Raw genomic sequence first — 16,209 nt, 5'->3', positions numbered from 1 at the left:
AGTGCTGCAGAGATGGTTGTCCTTCTGGAAGGTTCTCCCATCTCCACAGAGGAACTCTGGAGGTTTGTCAGAGTGCAGAGGGACCATCAGGTTCTTGGTCACCTCCCTGACCAAGGCCCTTCTCCCCCAATTGCTAAGTTTGGCATGGGCAGCCAGCTCTAGGAAGAGTCTTGGTGGTTCCGACCTTCTTCCATTTAAGAATGATGGAGGCCACTGTGTTCTTGGGGGACCTTCAATCTTGCAGACATTTTTTGTACCCTTCCCCAGATCTGTGCCTCAACACAATCCTGTTTCGAAGCGCTATGGACAATTCCTTCGACTTCATGGCTTGGTTTTTACTCTGACATACACTGTCAACTGTGGGACCTTATATAGACAGTTGTGTGCCTTTCCAAATCATATCCAATCAATTTAATTTACCCCAGCTGGACTCCAATCAAGTTGTAGAAACATCTCAAGGATGATCAATGGAAACAGGATGTACCTGAGCTCAATTTTGAGTCTCATAGCAAAGGCTCTGCATACTTATGTAAATAAGGAATTCCTGTTTTGGAATTTTAATAAATTAGCAACATTTTCTAAAAACCTGTTTTTGCTTTGTCATTATGGGGTATTGTGTGTAGATTGCTGAGTTTTTAAAATTGTTTTATCCATTTTAGAAAAAAGCCGCAACGTAACAAAATGGTGAAAAGTCAAGGGGTCTGGATACTTTCCGAAAGCACTGTAGGCAGCTATTATGACTGTATGAGCATATTTCAAGTCCAACACCTGCCAAAAATCACGTTCATTCCAGTCATAACATGCCCTCTCACACAAAGACCTATGAACTACACAAAAAAATATATTGAAAACTACAACTTCTATTTCAGGAGTAAAAAGGCTTAGAAACATTAGACCTTAAAAAAGGTAACCACATAACATGCAAACATAGATGTGTCATGAGATTGTTTTAACACAAATGCAAATACACAATGCAAAGAGACATGCAAATGTCCTCACATTGGCACACACAAAGAAACCTGTTAATCAGTCCACAAATATTATGCACAGGCAAATATTGTCACGGAAACACCCTCAGAAAGAAAGGTACTGGCTATATTGCTCAGCTGTGCTGCAGCACAATCTTTACTTTAGTACGTCTCAGTGTTAAGATTCCTTCTTTAAATAAAGATCCTCCTTGGACAAACTCAAGACTGCTTTTATGAATGCTTTTATTATGTCTCCTCTTTATAAAGTACATGGACTCCTAGAAAACCATCTTTGAATCCAGAACAAAAAAAATTGTAACAGTACTTTTCAAACACCACACATTTCCATCCGACAAACAATCAGTTTTCAAAACCATTCCCATTCCTTTGACACATAAACCTCTTGTAAACATGATACAAATCAATAATTTCAATTACAAAAAATGTTTTATAGAAAAATATATTTTCTTTTATAGGTATTTCTCTTCTTCGGCCTATTTACATGAGGTACTCTTCAGTACAATCTCATAAAAAAATAAGAAAAAAAGGGGGTTAGCGGGAAAAGGCCTTTGGTTTCAAGATTATAATTTTTTTTAAATGTCCATTCGCTGTCCTGTGTACACAGTGTCAATGTCAATGATTGTTTTCATATTGTTGTGTGTGATTTGTAGCCAACACTCTGGGACCTCCACAGGTTTGGTTTAGAACAGAAACTCTGTCTACAATCAGGTTTCAGTCCGGGTGGTGGGGGTACAGAACTTCCGATGGGTAAAGTGACCGAGGACGATGAGGAGCATCTCAGAGGTGCTGCTGAGCGCCACTATGAAGGGCGCTTGGGACGCAAAGTCAGCCTCCGCCCGCTGGAACGACAGCTGCATAACCGCCAGCGCCAGGAGGCTGTTCTGCACCCCCACCTCAATACTGACCGTCTTCCTCTGTGGCACTGCTAGTCCTGCCAGCTTCCCCATCCCAAACCCTAGCAGCAGCCCAAACAGGGGCACGGTCACCCCCGCGACCACTATCTGAGGTCTCACGTTGGCCAGGATAGACGCCCCCATCTGGTAGGCCATGAAGATGCCACCCACGATGAGCACGAAGCTGAAGGGCCGGATCAGTGCAAGCAGTACGCGGGTCAGTTTGGGCAGACGTAGCTTCACCAGCATGCCCAGGGAGATGGGGATGGCAATGAAGAGAAGGGTGCCCAGGATCTTGATAAAGGGCACGTGGAGGGCAGCGTGGACACCCAGTAGCCTGCCGTACAGGGCAGAGGACAGGGGCATGGCTGCTGCAGCTACAACTGTGGACACCAGGGTCATGGAGATGGCCAGGGTGACGTCCCCGCCCAGTAGCAGGCTGTAGAGGTAGCCTCCGCCGCCGCCTGGGGCAGAGCATGTGATGACCAGGCCCAGGGAGAGGGCCTTTGGCAGGGAGCCCAGCCTGGACAGACCATAGGCGTACAGTGGCATGACCAGGAACTGCCCTGCGACCCCCAAGAGGAGAGGCACAGGCTTCCGCAGGAGACCCCTCAGCACCTCTACCTCTACCTTGCACCCGAAGGCACACTTGTTGATGAAGATGAGCGGCAGCAAGGCAAATAGGACAGGGTTCTCAGAAAAGTGGGACAGCACGCCTGACTGTATGAGCCGGGCAGCTGGGTCATCCCTGCCAGGCGCCACCCTGATGCAGTAATCTGTCCTTTCTTCAATTACAACAGGGAAAGAATCCTGGTCCAACTCCAATAGCTGGATGAGCAGTTGTGCCCGACCCGGCAACCCAGACCTTATGCTGATAATGAAACTCTTCACGGGCCCCGCATGACTGTCACTTACATTCAGGATGGAAAGAACCTCCGAGTCCAAGGAGCTTACATTGACCGTCTGCTTCCAGCTCTCGCGGCCCTTCGTACTTACGGCGCTTCGGTATTGACTGGAGATTACAATCACGCCCTTAGTGTTTTCGGGAAACTCAAATTCTTGGGAGGTCCCGTCCCCGATTTGTATATACCTTCTGTTACTGTCGGCCGTCACGTTCATGTTGTTGTTGTCTGTCAGGGACCTGCCCTCCGTTGGCGGATCTGTTCCTCTCGTTATCAAGAAGAGACAACAGAATGCAAAAAGCGTCCTCATTGTTAGGTGCGCCGCAAATACACGCTGCTCCCCAGCCTGCGACCTCCCCAGTCCGTCTTAAACCACCTTCCTTTTACAGAACGCGATAAAAACTTCTCAGATCCCCTGATACAATAGCTACGTAGGTAGCGGGGTCTACATTCCTTCTGGTACCCATTTAGCTTCACCCGTGTTCTTGCTCTCTTTCTACCGGAATTTAAACATCACCCCGCCCCATCCGACTTGAACGCTGCTTAAATTAAATTTTTTAAAATGCTGTCATATTTTACCGATATCAGAAGATTCACGACTCATTTTTTCGTGCTAAGAAGAAACATATGCCTCGGCGAATCGTCGCCTCGCGTTCCGGTTTTTATTGTCTCTGCTTGATGCCAACTGTCACCACCGCCGTTTCCCCCTGATTTCTTCTCTTATTTCACTCACTCGCTAAGACTTATTTTAATCCAATCAGAGAAGCCCCTAGCGTTAACGCTCTTTTTTGTTGTTGCGTTAACTCTCTAGGTCCCTTACCAAAATAAGCACCAACGTCACTTGAGAAAAATCTAATTGCGGGGGTGTTCTTTCTTCCATGCGTGGGCTGCATTCTCAGCATCATAGAGGATACACCGTTTATTTATGGGGGAGGACCCACTGCAAAATGCTGTGGTCATGTTATGTTGACTAAAGGAAAATGGTGGAGTAAGATTACATAGTCCAAAACATATAAACTGCAGTTCATTGTGGCTGGAGGTATTTTCCTTTATTTAGTTATTCTGCCCTTGCAAAAAAAAGATTGCAGTTTTGAAACTGCTGTAAAAGTGCAGTAACTACAGTCGACTGTGGTATTTTGGAAGCAGTAATTGCTGAATTATACTGCACTGTAACTGTAGTTAGACTTCAAAATTACTGCAATCTTTTTTGTAAGGGTGGCATCACACACACACACACACACGATTTATGCAATAAATAATGCATTTCAGCAGGGCAGGGGGGCTTGTTTTCTTATACTGAACAAAAATACGCAACAATTTCAAATATTTTACTGAGTTACAGTTCGTATAAAGAAATCAGTCAATTGAAATATATTAATTAGGCCCTAATCTATGGATTTTACATGACTGAAAATACAGATATGCATCTGCTGTTCACGGATACTTAATTTAAAAAAATTTTTAAGTAGGGGCGTGGATCAGAAACCAGTCAGTATCTGGCGTGACCACACGCTGCCGTACACGTCGATCCAGAGCATCCCAAACATGCTCAATGTTCTGGTGTGTATGCAATCCAGAACTGAGACATTTTCAGCTTCCAGGGAATTGTGTACAGATTCTTGCGACATGGGGCCATGCATTGTCATGACGGCAGCGGATGAATGGCAAGACAATGGGCCTCAGGATCTCGTCACGGTATCTCTATGCATTCAAATTGCCATCAACAAATACAATTGTGTTCGTTGTCCGTAGCTTATGCCTGCTCATACCATAACCCCACCACCATGGTGCACACCATGGGACACTCTGTTCACTAAGTTGACATCAGCAAACTGCTCACCCACACAACACCATACACGTGGTCTGCGGTTATGAGGCCGGTTGGACGTACTGCCAAATTCTCTAAAACAATGTTAGAGGCGGCTTACGGTAGAGAAATGAACATTCAATTATCTGGCAACAGCTCTGGTGGTCATTCCTGCAGTCAGTATGCCAATTGCACACCCTCAAAACGTTAGACATCTGTGGCACTGTGTTGTGTGACAAAACTGCACATTTTAGAGTGGCCTTTTATTATTCCCAGCAAAATGTGTAATGGTGCACCTGTGTAATGAGGTGCACCTGTGTAATGATCATGCTGTTTAATCTGTCAGGTGGATGGATTTTCTTGGCAAAGGAGAAATGCTCACTAACAGAGATGTAAAAGAATGTGTGCACAAAATTTGAGAGAAATAAGCTTCTTCTACATAATGGAACATTTCTGGAATATTTTATTTCAGCTCATAAAACATGGGACTAAAACTTTACATGTTGCGTTTATATTTTTGTTCAGCGTAGTGTGTGAGAGGGGGAGCATCTGGTATGTTTGTCGAGCAGAAGGGTGGATTTAAGGTGTTCAAGCTAGTCTGTTCTAGTACCAGATATTTGATGTCTGGTAAGCTCTAGCATAACACATCCTCTGTGTGCTATAGAAAATCTAGGTTGAACGTAGTAGGCATCTTGAGATTTTGTAACCTTTATGGTTTTATCTATGGAGGAACTTGTCTAGTCCATGAGACCATGCTGCAACGGAAGCTTGATGAGCCACTACAGGAACAACATGTTTCTCTATCAAATTCTCTTGATCTTTGGACCGCTGCATCTTTGATCACTGAGCAAAAACATAGTGACCATGAACACACACATTGCACGGTATCCAGTTCGCTGCTAAGTATTGCTGATGGGACGTTCGTACACAACGAATGCAATTGTGAAATTTGATACCACCATTTGTACGATGTAAGGGAACTCCTGTGCTCTCTGAACAGCAAGGGCACATCACATAAGATGAATGGATTCATAGCATGAAGTGTCTTACCTGACTTTTTAATAGGTTAAGTGAGTCCAGTCAGTAATTTTTCTGAGAAAGCTATTCAATCGATCATAGAGTGAGTGTAGCCACTTTCATTGTATTGATAAGAGTGCCGCTATCTATTGTGCAGTACGTGGCCTACTTTGACTCATGACTCAGAGGTTGCAAGAAAAAAAGGGAGAGGTCTGGTCTTCTGTGAAAGCATTTAAGCCAACAACCTGCTGAACTGGAGAGCTCTCCAGACATTCTGCAGAATGACAGTTGTTAAGAGCCACAGGACAGATAATATACCTCACAAAAGACACAGGAAAAAAGCCCCTGTTAAGATTCCATCCACACCTAGTGCCTTCAGAAAGTATTCAATCCCTTTACTTTTCCCACATTTTATTGTTTTACAGCCTGAATTTAAAATTGATTAAATTTGTCATTGACCTACACACAATACCCCATAATGTCAAAAGTATAATTGTTTTTAGAAATGTTTACAATTCAATTAGAAATGAAAAGCTGAAATGTCTTGAGTCAATAAGTATTCAGACCCTTTTATAGCAAGCCTAAATAAGTTCAGTGGTAAAAATGTGCTTAACAAGTCACATAGGAAGTTGCAGGGACTCACTCTGTGTGCAATAATAACGTTTAACATGATTTTTGAATGACTACCTCATCTCTGTACTCCACACATAATTATCGTTAATGTCCCTGAGTCGAGCAATGAATTCAAACAGATTCAACCTCAAAAGACCAGAGAGGTTTTCAAATGCCCCACAAATAAGGGCACCTATTGGTGGATGGGTCAATATAAAAATAAGCAGACATCGAATTTCTCTTAGAGCATGGTGAAGTTATTAATTACAATTTACATGGTGTATCACTACAAAGATACAGGCATCCTTCCTAACTCAGTTGCCGGAGAGGAAGGAAACCACTCAGGGATTTCACCATGAGGCCAATGGTGACTTTAAAACAGTTAGAGTTTAATGGCTGTGATAGGAGAAAACTGAGGATGGATCAACAACATTTTAGTTACTCCACAATACTAACCTAATTGATAAAGTGAAAAGAAGGAAGCCTGTACAGAATACAAATATTCCAAAACATGCATCCTGTTTGCTATAAGGCACTAATGTAAAACTGCAAAAAAAAATGTGGCAAAGAAATTCACTTTATGTCCTGAACAAAAAGTGTTATGTTTGGGGCAAATCCAACACATCACTGAGTACCACTCTCCCTATTTTCAAGCATGGTGGTGGCTGCATCATGTTATGGATATGCTTGTCATCGGCAAGGACTAAAAAGAAACAGGAGAGCTAAGCGCAGGCAAAATCCTAGAGGAAAACCTGGTTCAGTCTGCTTTCCACCAGACACTGGGAGACAAATTCACCTTTTAGCAGGACAATAACCTAAAACACAAGGCCAAATATACACCTTAGTTGCTTACCAAGACGACATTGAATGTTCCTGAGTGGATTCAGGCTGTAACACAACAAAGCGTGGAATAAGTCAAGGGGTATGAATACTTTCTGAAGCCATTGTACTGTAGACAATTTAGACCCTTGTTTCAGAATGACCATGGGGAGAAATGAGGTTTACTTTGAAGCTGTACAGTAGGCATGTACAGTATAAGAAGTCTGTCTCTCTGACATCAACAGTTACCTACAACATGACCTGTTTACACCAGATGAATGCATAACACAAACAATCTTTACTGACGGCAAGCATGTTATATAATCTGAAAGGCTAATAATAATGACCATCACTCCACACAGAAAAGGAAGCAAAATAATTGTGTGAAGCAGTACTGCAGAGAAATGTTCACAGCATCACAGATCATTTTTTAACAGCATGAACTCTTCAGTATGTGAGCTTATTTTGGCAAAGAGTAAAACATGCATTTGAGGATGTGTTGAAACAGCACCCACAGTCTGATGATTGAACTCATGTCGTGGTTACATGGTTTCCTGGTTACAAATGCTGCAACCATAGGATAATCCAGAAGTCTATCAGTTTGCTTGTGGTGCCATATGCTGCTGTCATTTCCTGAGTATTGAAATGACAAAATGTTCATATCAGATGGCTAAATATACCAAAATACTGCAAAACCTGCATAACTAAGAGTATTAATAACCATTCCCATGTAAAATAAAAGAAAGGAATGTATTCCCAAAATGTCTTAGCTACAGAAGCCAAATCTCTGGTTTGTATGTGATGTGGACAGAAAGGGGACATCCTTGTTATATGGCAACATAATTCAAGAGTTCGGGACTATAAGGTTCTATCTGCACTTGTCAAAATGTTGTTATTGACATAGCCTTGTTCGGTTCAATGTTCTCTACCTATATAGTACTCTAAATACCCCAATTCATGGTGTTAAATTCAAAAGAATACAAGATAAAAATTGCTAACATCTCAAACCAATGAGGGTTCGGAACTGTAAAGCCAATTATCTCAGAATATTATTTTGGCAGATAGAACCTTATAGTCTCAAAACGTCGATATTAAATCCTTACATAGGATCAATCACTATATGTCTAACTAGATACATCCAGGCACTGAGGAGAAGACCTATGCATATACCTGCATCCCAATAAGGCAAACATATTCAAAGCAAAATAACATAGGCATGAATTAGCAATATATTTTAACAGAAATAATCAGGAAAACAAAAAATATGACTGAGAATTGTCCTCCCTCTATACAGAAATAATGACATTATGTCAGAGGATTATTTCTTTTAAGAGTTGGGAAAAAGCAGTAGACAATAGTGTGTCTTAATTTTGTTTGTTAGTGTTGTCAATACAGTGTGTCAAGAGATGTCTGTGGTTTAGTGCTGAGCAGAGTGCAAACTGGGAAACATCAGAGCACTCTAAATAATAGTCTCCATTCAAGTCAATGATTTGTCCGCTCTATTCATTCTATGTATATTCATTTAATCTTATCTGATAGGCAAAATCCAGATAAATAACTTTTGGGGGTCCAAGCTTCCATATATTACACAAATGTGTCTGTTTTAAAACACCTTTTTCCAATATACTATTTAGACATTTTGCAAAACTCTTCATGTTCACAGAAAACCCTCACAATTCAAATATACATCCAAAAATATGTCATGTGACAATGTACTGAAATTCACAAGTACAACTAACCAAAGGGGATATTTTTTCTCTCTGCATTGTTGGGAAGGGCCCGTAAGTAAGCATTTCACTGTTAGTCTACACCTGTTATTTTACGAAGTGTGTGACAAATAACACTTTATTTTGATTTGAGGGATCCCTAATTAATATAAGACAATGAGTGAGAGATGGAAAGACTGATATGGGAAAAGGAAAGGTGGAAAAAAAGAGATGTGCAACAGAAAAAGAAAGACGGACAGAAAGAGGGGGAAGAGAGAGACCCATGCCTTCTCAGGTGGTATTTTCAGCACCACAGTGTGAGTGTGTATATAAATAGACGTGAGGATGGAAATCAATAGGCTCATTAGGTCCTCACGGTATGAACAGTTTGATAGAATCACACAGCTCCCAGCTGTTTGTTTCCAAGCGGTTGTCAAGCCTCCATCTGTCTAGCAAATAGTTGAGAGATATGTTCAGTTCCGCAAAGCAGCCAACCTGCAATGTAAATAAAAGTGTAATTGTTGATTTATATGAAAATCTTTGGTCTATGTGCATGTTGATCATTGGAATATCACTATGCATAATTAAAACGGGGATCTATCATAGTACCAACACATCTAGCCAGAATCTACACTACTTTACAGTCAAATAATTTGAAAATAGCTTGTTAACACATTTCCTTAATTTAGAAAACAAGCCAAATGTCCCACAGTAACCAGTGAAAGCTGCATTGTTAGGGTACCTGCGAGACAGCTGGTCCTCCTTCTCCTGCTGTGAGCGGGAGGAGCTCTCTCCCAATGAGGTGGCTCCTGCAGGCAGCTGGCTGAGCTGGTCCATCACCTCCAGACCACTCTCTTCTGCTATCTGGACGATGAGGTCATCCACCTGGTCCTGGGGCGTGGTCAGTGTGGTGGCCGAGCTCATAGAGTCCTCCATCACCTATAGGTGAGTGGGTTTATGTTGTTTCACAATTACTGCAATTATCCAGAAGGGTATAGTAATGCATGTTGAGATAAAGGGTTTAGTGAACTAGGATAATGGTCGAGGAGGCCGAGTGAGCTAGAGGTCTTAGGGAAGTAGGGGACACGTGAACAAGAGGCTTGAAAACTTCAAGACTTCAAGAAATGAAATTGATTAGGAGTACAACCATTATGTACACTGAACAAAAATTTAAATGCAACATGTAAAGTGTTGGTCCCATGTTTCATACGCACAAAAAGCTTTCTTCTCTCAATTTTTTTTGCACAAAATCTTTTACATCTCTGTTAGTGAGCATTTATCCTTTGCCAAGATAATCCATCCACTTGAAAGGTGTGGCATATTAAGAAACTGATTAAACAGCATGATCATTACACAGGCGCACATTGTGCTGGGAACAATAAAGTCCACTCCAAACTGTGCAGTTTTGCCACACAACATAATGCCACAGATGTCTCAAGTTGAGGGAGCGTGCAGTTGGCATGCTGACTACAGGAATGCCAACCAGAGCTGTTGTTCATTTCTCTACCATAAGCCACCACCAACATTGTTTTAGAGAATTTGCAGTACGTCCAACCGGCCTCAAATCAAAGTTTATTTGTCACGTGCGCCGAATACAACAGGTGTAGTAGACCTTACAGTGAAATGCTTACTTACAGGCTCTAACCAATAGTTGCACACAATGCAAATAGTCCGGGTAGCCATTTGATTACCTGTTCAGGAGTCTTATGGCTTGGGGGTAAAAACGGTTGAGAAGCCTTTTTGTCCTAGACTTGGCACTCCGGTACCGCTTGCCATGCGATAGTAGAGAGAACAGTCTATGACTGGGGTGGCTGGGGTCTTTGACAATTGTTAGGGCCTTCCTCTGACACCACCTGGTGTAGAGGTCCTGGATGGCAGGCAGCTTAGCCCCAGTGATGTACTGGGCCATACACACTACCCTTGGTAGTGCCTTGTGGTCAGAGGCCGAGCAATTGCCGTACCAGGCAGTGATGCAATCAGTCAGGATGCTCTCGATGTTGCAGCTGTAGAACCTTTTGAGGATCTCAGGACCCATGACAAATCTTTTTAGTTTCCTGAGGGGGAATGGGCTTTGTCGTGCCCTCTTCACGACTGTCTTGGTGTGTTTCGATCACTCTAGTTTGTTGTTGATGTGGACACCGAGGAACTCCACTACAGCCCCGCCGATGAGAATGTGGGCGTGCTCGGTCCTCCTTTTCCTGTACTCCACAATCATCTCCTTAGCCTTGGCTACGTTGAGGGATAGGTTGTTATTCTGGCACCACGCGGCCAGGTCTCTGACCTCCTCCCTATAGGCTGTCTCGTCGTTGTTTGTGATCAGACACTGTTGTGTCGTCTGCAAACTTAATGATGGTGTTGGAGTCGTGCCTGGCCATGCAGTTGTGGGTGAACAGGGAGTACAGGAGGGGACTGAGCACGCACCCCTGTGGAGCTCCAGTGTTGAGGAGCAGCGTGGCAGATGTGTTGCTACCTACCCTCACCACCTGGTTGCGGCCGGTCAGGAAGTCCAGGATCCAGTTGCAGAGGGAGGTGTTCAGTCCCAGGATCCTTAGCTTAGTGATGAGCTTTGAGGGTAGTATGTTGTTGAACGCTGAGTTGGAGTCAATAAATAGCATTCTCACATAAGTGTTCCTTTTGTCTAGGTGGGAAAGGGCAGTGTTGAGTGCAATAGAGATTGCATCATCGGTGGATCTGTTTGGGCTGTATACAAATAAGAGTGGGTCTAGGGTTTCTGGGATAATGTTGTTGATGTGAGCCATTACCAACCTTTCAAAGCACTTCATGCCTAAGGACGTGAGTGCTACGGGTCTGTAGTCATTTAGGCAAGTTGCCTTTGTGTTCTTGGGCTCAGGGACTATGGTGGTCTGCTTGAAACATGTTGGTATTAAAGACTCAATCAGGGACATGTTGAAAATGTCAGTGAAGACACCTGCCAGTTGGTCAGCACATGCACGGAGCACACGTCCTGGTAATCCGTCTGGCCCCGCAGCCTTGTGTATGTTGACCTGTTTAAAGGTCTTACTCACGTCGGCTATGGAGAGCGTGATCACACAGTCATCCGGAACAGCTGATGCTCTCATGATTGTCTCAGCGTTGCTTGCCTCGAAGCGAGCATAGAAGTGATTTAGCTCGTCTGGTAGGCTTGTGTCACTGGGCAGCTTGCAGCTGTGCTTCCCTTTGTAGTCTGTAATAGTTTGCAAGCCCTGCCACATAAGACGAGCGTCGGAGCTGATGTAGTAGGATTCAACCTTAGCCCTGTATTGACGCTTTGCCTGTTTGATGGTTCGTCGCAGGGCATAGCAGGATTTCTTGTTAACTTCCGGGTTCGAGTCCCACACCTTGAAAGCGGCAGCTCTACCCTTTAGCCCAGTGCGAATGTTGCCTGTAATCCATGGCTTCTGGTTGGGGTATGTACGTACAGTCACTGTGGGGACGACGTCCTCAATGCACTTATTGATAAAGCCAGTGACTGATGTGGTGTATTCCTCAATGTCATCAGAAGAATCCCAGAACATGTTCCAGTCTGTGATAGCAAAACAGTCCTGTAGTTTAGCATCTGCTTCATCTGACCATTTTTTTAATAGACCGAGTCACGTGTGCTTCCTGCTTTAATTTTTGATTGTAAGCAGGAATCAGGAGGATAGAGTTGTGGTCGGATTTATCAAATGGAGGGCGAGGGAGAGCTTTATACGCGTCTCTGTGTTTGGAGTACACAACCGCAGACCATGTATAACCACACAAGCCCAGGACCTCCACATCCGGCTTCTTCACCTGTGGGTTCTGTCTGTAATAAAGCCCTTCTGTGGGGAAGAACTAATTCTGATTGGCAAGGCCTGGCACCCCAGTGGGTGGACCTGACTCTCAAGTGGGTGGGCGTATGCCCTACCAGGCCCATCATGAATGCGCACCTGCCTATTTGTGAAACCCATAGATTAGGGCCTGATTAATTTGTTTCAATTGACTGATTTCCTTCTATGAACCGTAACTCAGTAAAATCTTTGAAATTGTTGCATGTTGCATTTATATTTTTGTTTAGTATAGATGAGGAACATTTTCTATAAACTTGTGCCACTCACCGAGGTGTGAACATCCAGGTTCTGGACCTGCGTCTCAAACTTGTCCATAACAGCAGACACCTTCTGCAGGTCCATGGAACCCAGCGCTTTGTCCAGTGCCTTGGTGACCTGCGTCATATTCTTTGTGACCTAGGGATATAAAACACAGGAGTGCCACACACAAAGGTAGGACAGAGAGTGCATCTCTATGAAAGTAGCTAGTAGCAAGGATGGCTGAGATTGGAGGTCAAGAAAAAAATATGACAATGACTAATGTGAGACACACAATTGGATGATATTAACATATGATTATGGCAGAGGGAATAGACTCACCGCTTTCATAGTGACAGCAGTCTGGACCTTGGAGGCAACAGCATCAACACGGGATGCCATGCGCAGACAATTAAGGCCCTCGTTCTTCTTACGGATGGCATTCTCTGCATATACTCTGGCAACTTCCACATTCTTCTGCTGAAGAGCCTGGTGAGACGAACATACACACTAAAAGTCAGTTCAGTTGCCTATAAAAACAAGTTATGGGGCTGCATGTGTAACAATCATCTTACAGTTAGAATACTGATCTGGGATCAGGTCCACCCTGTCCATGTAATCTTATTCATTGTGATCTAAAAGGCAAAACTGATCCTAAATAAGCAATCTCTACTCTGAGACGTTTGATACATATGGCCCCTGGTCGTCTGTTTAAATCCTTAGGACAGTAATGGACTGGTGCAGCCTCAACCATGATCTTCCACTGCCACCTGCTGGTTAATGTGCTGCACACATCTTTATTCGACCTGTCCAGTCAGACGCCAACTGAACACGTAACGCGTTTGCCTAATAAATATTAAGTTAAATTAACTATTTAATGACACGAATTTCAACAATAATGTTGTTTATACGCTATTGGGATAGACTGACTGCTGATCCTGTAATACCACAGGAGGATAGTGGCACCTTAATTGGGGAGGATGGGCTTGTGGTAATGGCTGAAGCGGAATAAGTGGAATGGTATCAAATACGTCAAACATGGTTTCCATGTGTTTGACGCCATTCCATTTGCTCCATTCCAGCCATTATTATGAGCCGTCCTCACCTCAGCAGCCTCCACTGAACAATACCACACCCTATATACCCGTAACCCGGGTCGCTTTCAGTAAGGCCCAGTGCACACCATATAGCAAAATGTTTAGCATCAGAAAACAAAAATCTACTACACACAACCATGTTCAAGCCTACATTCTTTCTCAGAAAGCCCTCCCTTTACTCACCTTTTTAACTTTGGCTTGCTCGGATTTTGAATCTTTCTCTGCCTTTTTGGCAAGTTTTTCGAGCTGTTTTGCTGTAAACTGTTAGAGAAGTATAAGCAGACATTTTAAAGTGTAATTTTTTTTATTAACTATGTTTAAGCTCCACAAAGACAATGGCTAATTTCTATATACCTTCAGTTGGAAGAGTGTGTCTGAAAGAAAGAAAGAAAAAAATTAGATGAGGGGTGATACACAGATACAGCCCAGTGTATTGGGCCTGGAATACTTTGCACTAACAGTGTGCAATGACGACTATGACAGACTGAGGGTAATTAGCTAGTGATCTCTGAGTCTGGATCAAAATCATAGAATTGTATAAGTTGTCAACGCGTTCTGGTCATTTCAAACTCTACACTACTCCAATGGCGATAACACACGTAATGCTAGCCACCTAACTACAAATACATGAAAACGGGAAGTTAGCTAGCTATCTAGACATCTAGACAGTTTAGAAAAATTATCTCTTCAATAGCCATGTAGCTAAAGTTACTCGTCTAAACTTTAACGTTCATCTTTGAATACTCGTCTAGCTTCTGGTGACATCTGACATTGCAGTGAGGTTTTAATAGCTAACTATAAAACGTGTATATTTGGTAAAATCTAATATAAACTAATATTAGGCTAGTAGCAAGCTATCATAACATTTATTTTATCGACTGGCTGCCAAGCTTTTCCTTTATACTAGTTTATGTCGGCTAACTAACGTTATAACGCACGACATAGATCAAAGTAAGTTGTCAAATCAAAAGTCAAAACGACTTACCATCCATATCAGCGTGCCTTCACTTGACCTAAAACATTTGTTTTAGTTTGACAAAGAGCTAATTTCCTTAATGTTTTTGATATTCTGTTTTTGTGATGAGTCTTTCTTTCCCCAAACCAAGTTAGCCAAAGCCACGCCCCTTTCCGCTAGCGGCGTATTCCAGCCAAAATACGTCCACGTCATTGGTCAAGCGCATGAGAGCGGTGATTGGATAGATTCAGAGAACCTCAGCTAGGCGCTTATAGTCAAAAGCGTGCTGTCAAAAAGCACGAGTTACCATTGCTAACAACAACATATGAGAAGCAAGAACTTCAATATCGCCACAGCCAGTAGCGATATTAGGATGTTAATATTGGTGGGGGAAACTAAAAAATACAATTTTAGATGCATGACAGCAAAGCCGCAACACTAAACAATACATTAATTGCACTATAACGGTGACAAACGGTGCCCACAAACTGTTAGGGCCTACATAAAGCTGTCCCTAAAGCACAGCTTTCTTTTCAGCACAATGGAGGGAATCCTTACCACTGGTACACCCGGTTATCAGCGGAGCCTTGTCTGGCAGCGAAACAGTTTATTCAGCCTCATTTACTGCCTTTAAAAAAAACATAGCTGATATGGCTGACTTTGTTAAATAAATGTGGTTTCTACTGACAACTGAGATGTACATACTATGGCATAAGGCCCTGGGGATGACGAGAAGAGGCAATCCCTAATTTCGATTAAGACATTAATGAGAGAGCTAGGATGGACATAGTCAATATAACTATTTCTTCAGCACTTTGAAATGTACAGCAACAGAATTCAGAACATGGGCGTTCTTACAGTATTCTCCTTGTACACCAAGTCAGAACCATGGGATAAATAAAGGAGGCATGTAAGCAGACAATGAAACGTCTTACAATATTCGATGATTACATTTCTCTAAAACAGGCTATATCAAAACAAATTTAGTTATATAGCCCTTCTTACATCAGCTGATATATCAAAGTGCTGTACAGAAACCCAGCCTAAAACCCCAAAACAGGTGTAGAAGCACGGTGGCTAGGAAAAACTCCCTAGAAAGGCCAAAACCTAGGAAGAAACCTAGAGAGGAACCAGGCTATGAGGGGTGCCCAGTCCTCTGCTGGCTGTGCTGGGTGGAGATTATAACAGAACATGGCCAAGATGTTCAAATGTTCATAAATGACCAGCAGGGTCAAATAATAACAATCACAGTAGTTGTCGAGGGTGCAACAAGTCAGCACCTCAGGAGTAAATGTCAGTTGGCTTTTCATAGCTGATCATTGAGAGTATCTCTACCGCACCTGCTGTCTCTAGAAAGTTGAAAACA

General features: G+C 42.8%; 2 protein-coding genes across 2 annotated transcripts; both read right to left on the bottom strand.

Moving 5' to 3' along the window:
* Positions 1–1,194: 1,194 nt before the first annotated feature.
* Positions 1,195–3,677, bottom strand: LOC139539810 (P3 protein-like). The gene has a single exon (XM_071343118.1). It carries the CDS (start codon positions 3,092–3,094, stop codon positions 1,694–1,696), a length of 1,401 nt encoding a protein of 466 aa, XP_071199219.1. The 5' UTR covers positions 3,095–3,677; the 3' UTR covers positions 1,195–1,693.
* A 2,911-nt stretch (positions 3,678–6,588) lies between these two features.
* Positions 6,589–15,019, bottom strand: LOC139539809 (charged multivesicular body protein 1a). Its single transcript, XM_071343117.1, has 7 exons — positions 14,874–15,019; positions 14,243–14,262; positions 14,072–14,149; positions 13,134–13,280; positions 12,822–12,950; positions 9,488–9,684; positions 6,589–9,240 (listed from the first exon to the last, which is right to left on the bottom strand). Exons 1-7 carry the CDS (start codon positions 14,878–14,880, stop codon positions 9,219–9,221), a joined length of 600 nt encoding a protein of 199 aa, XP_071199218.1. The 5' UTR covers positions 14,881–15,019; the 3' UTR covers positions 6,589–9,218.
* Between the last annotated feature and the right edge of the window lie 1,190 nt (positions 15,020–16,209).

The sequence above is a fragment of the Salvelinus alpinus genome, chromosome 15, assembly GCF_045679555.1.
Source record: "Salvelinus alpinus chromosome 15, SLU_Salpinus.1, whole genome shotgun sequence".
NCBI classification, from domain to species: Eukaryota; Metazoa; Chordata; class Actinopteri; order Salmoniformes; family Salmonidae; genus Salvelinus; species Salvelinus alpinus.
This window is presented reverse-complemented; position numbering and strand designations above follow the sequence as displayed.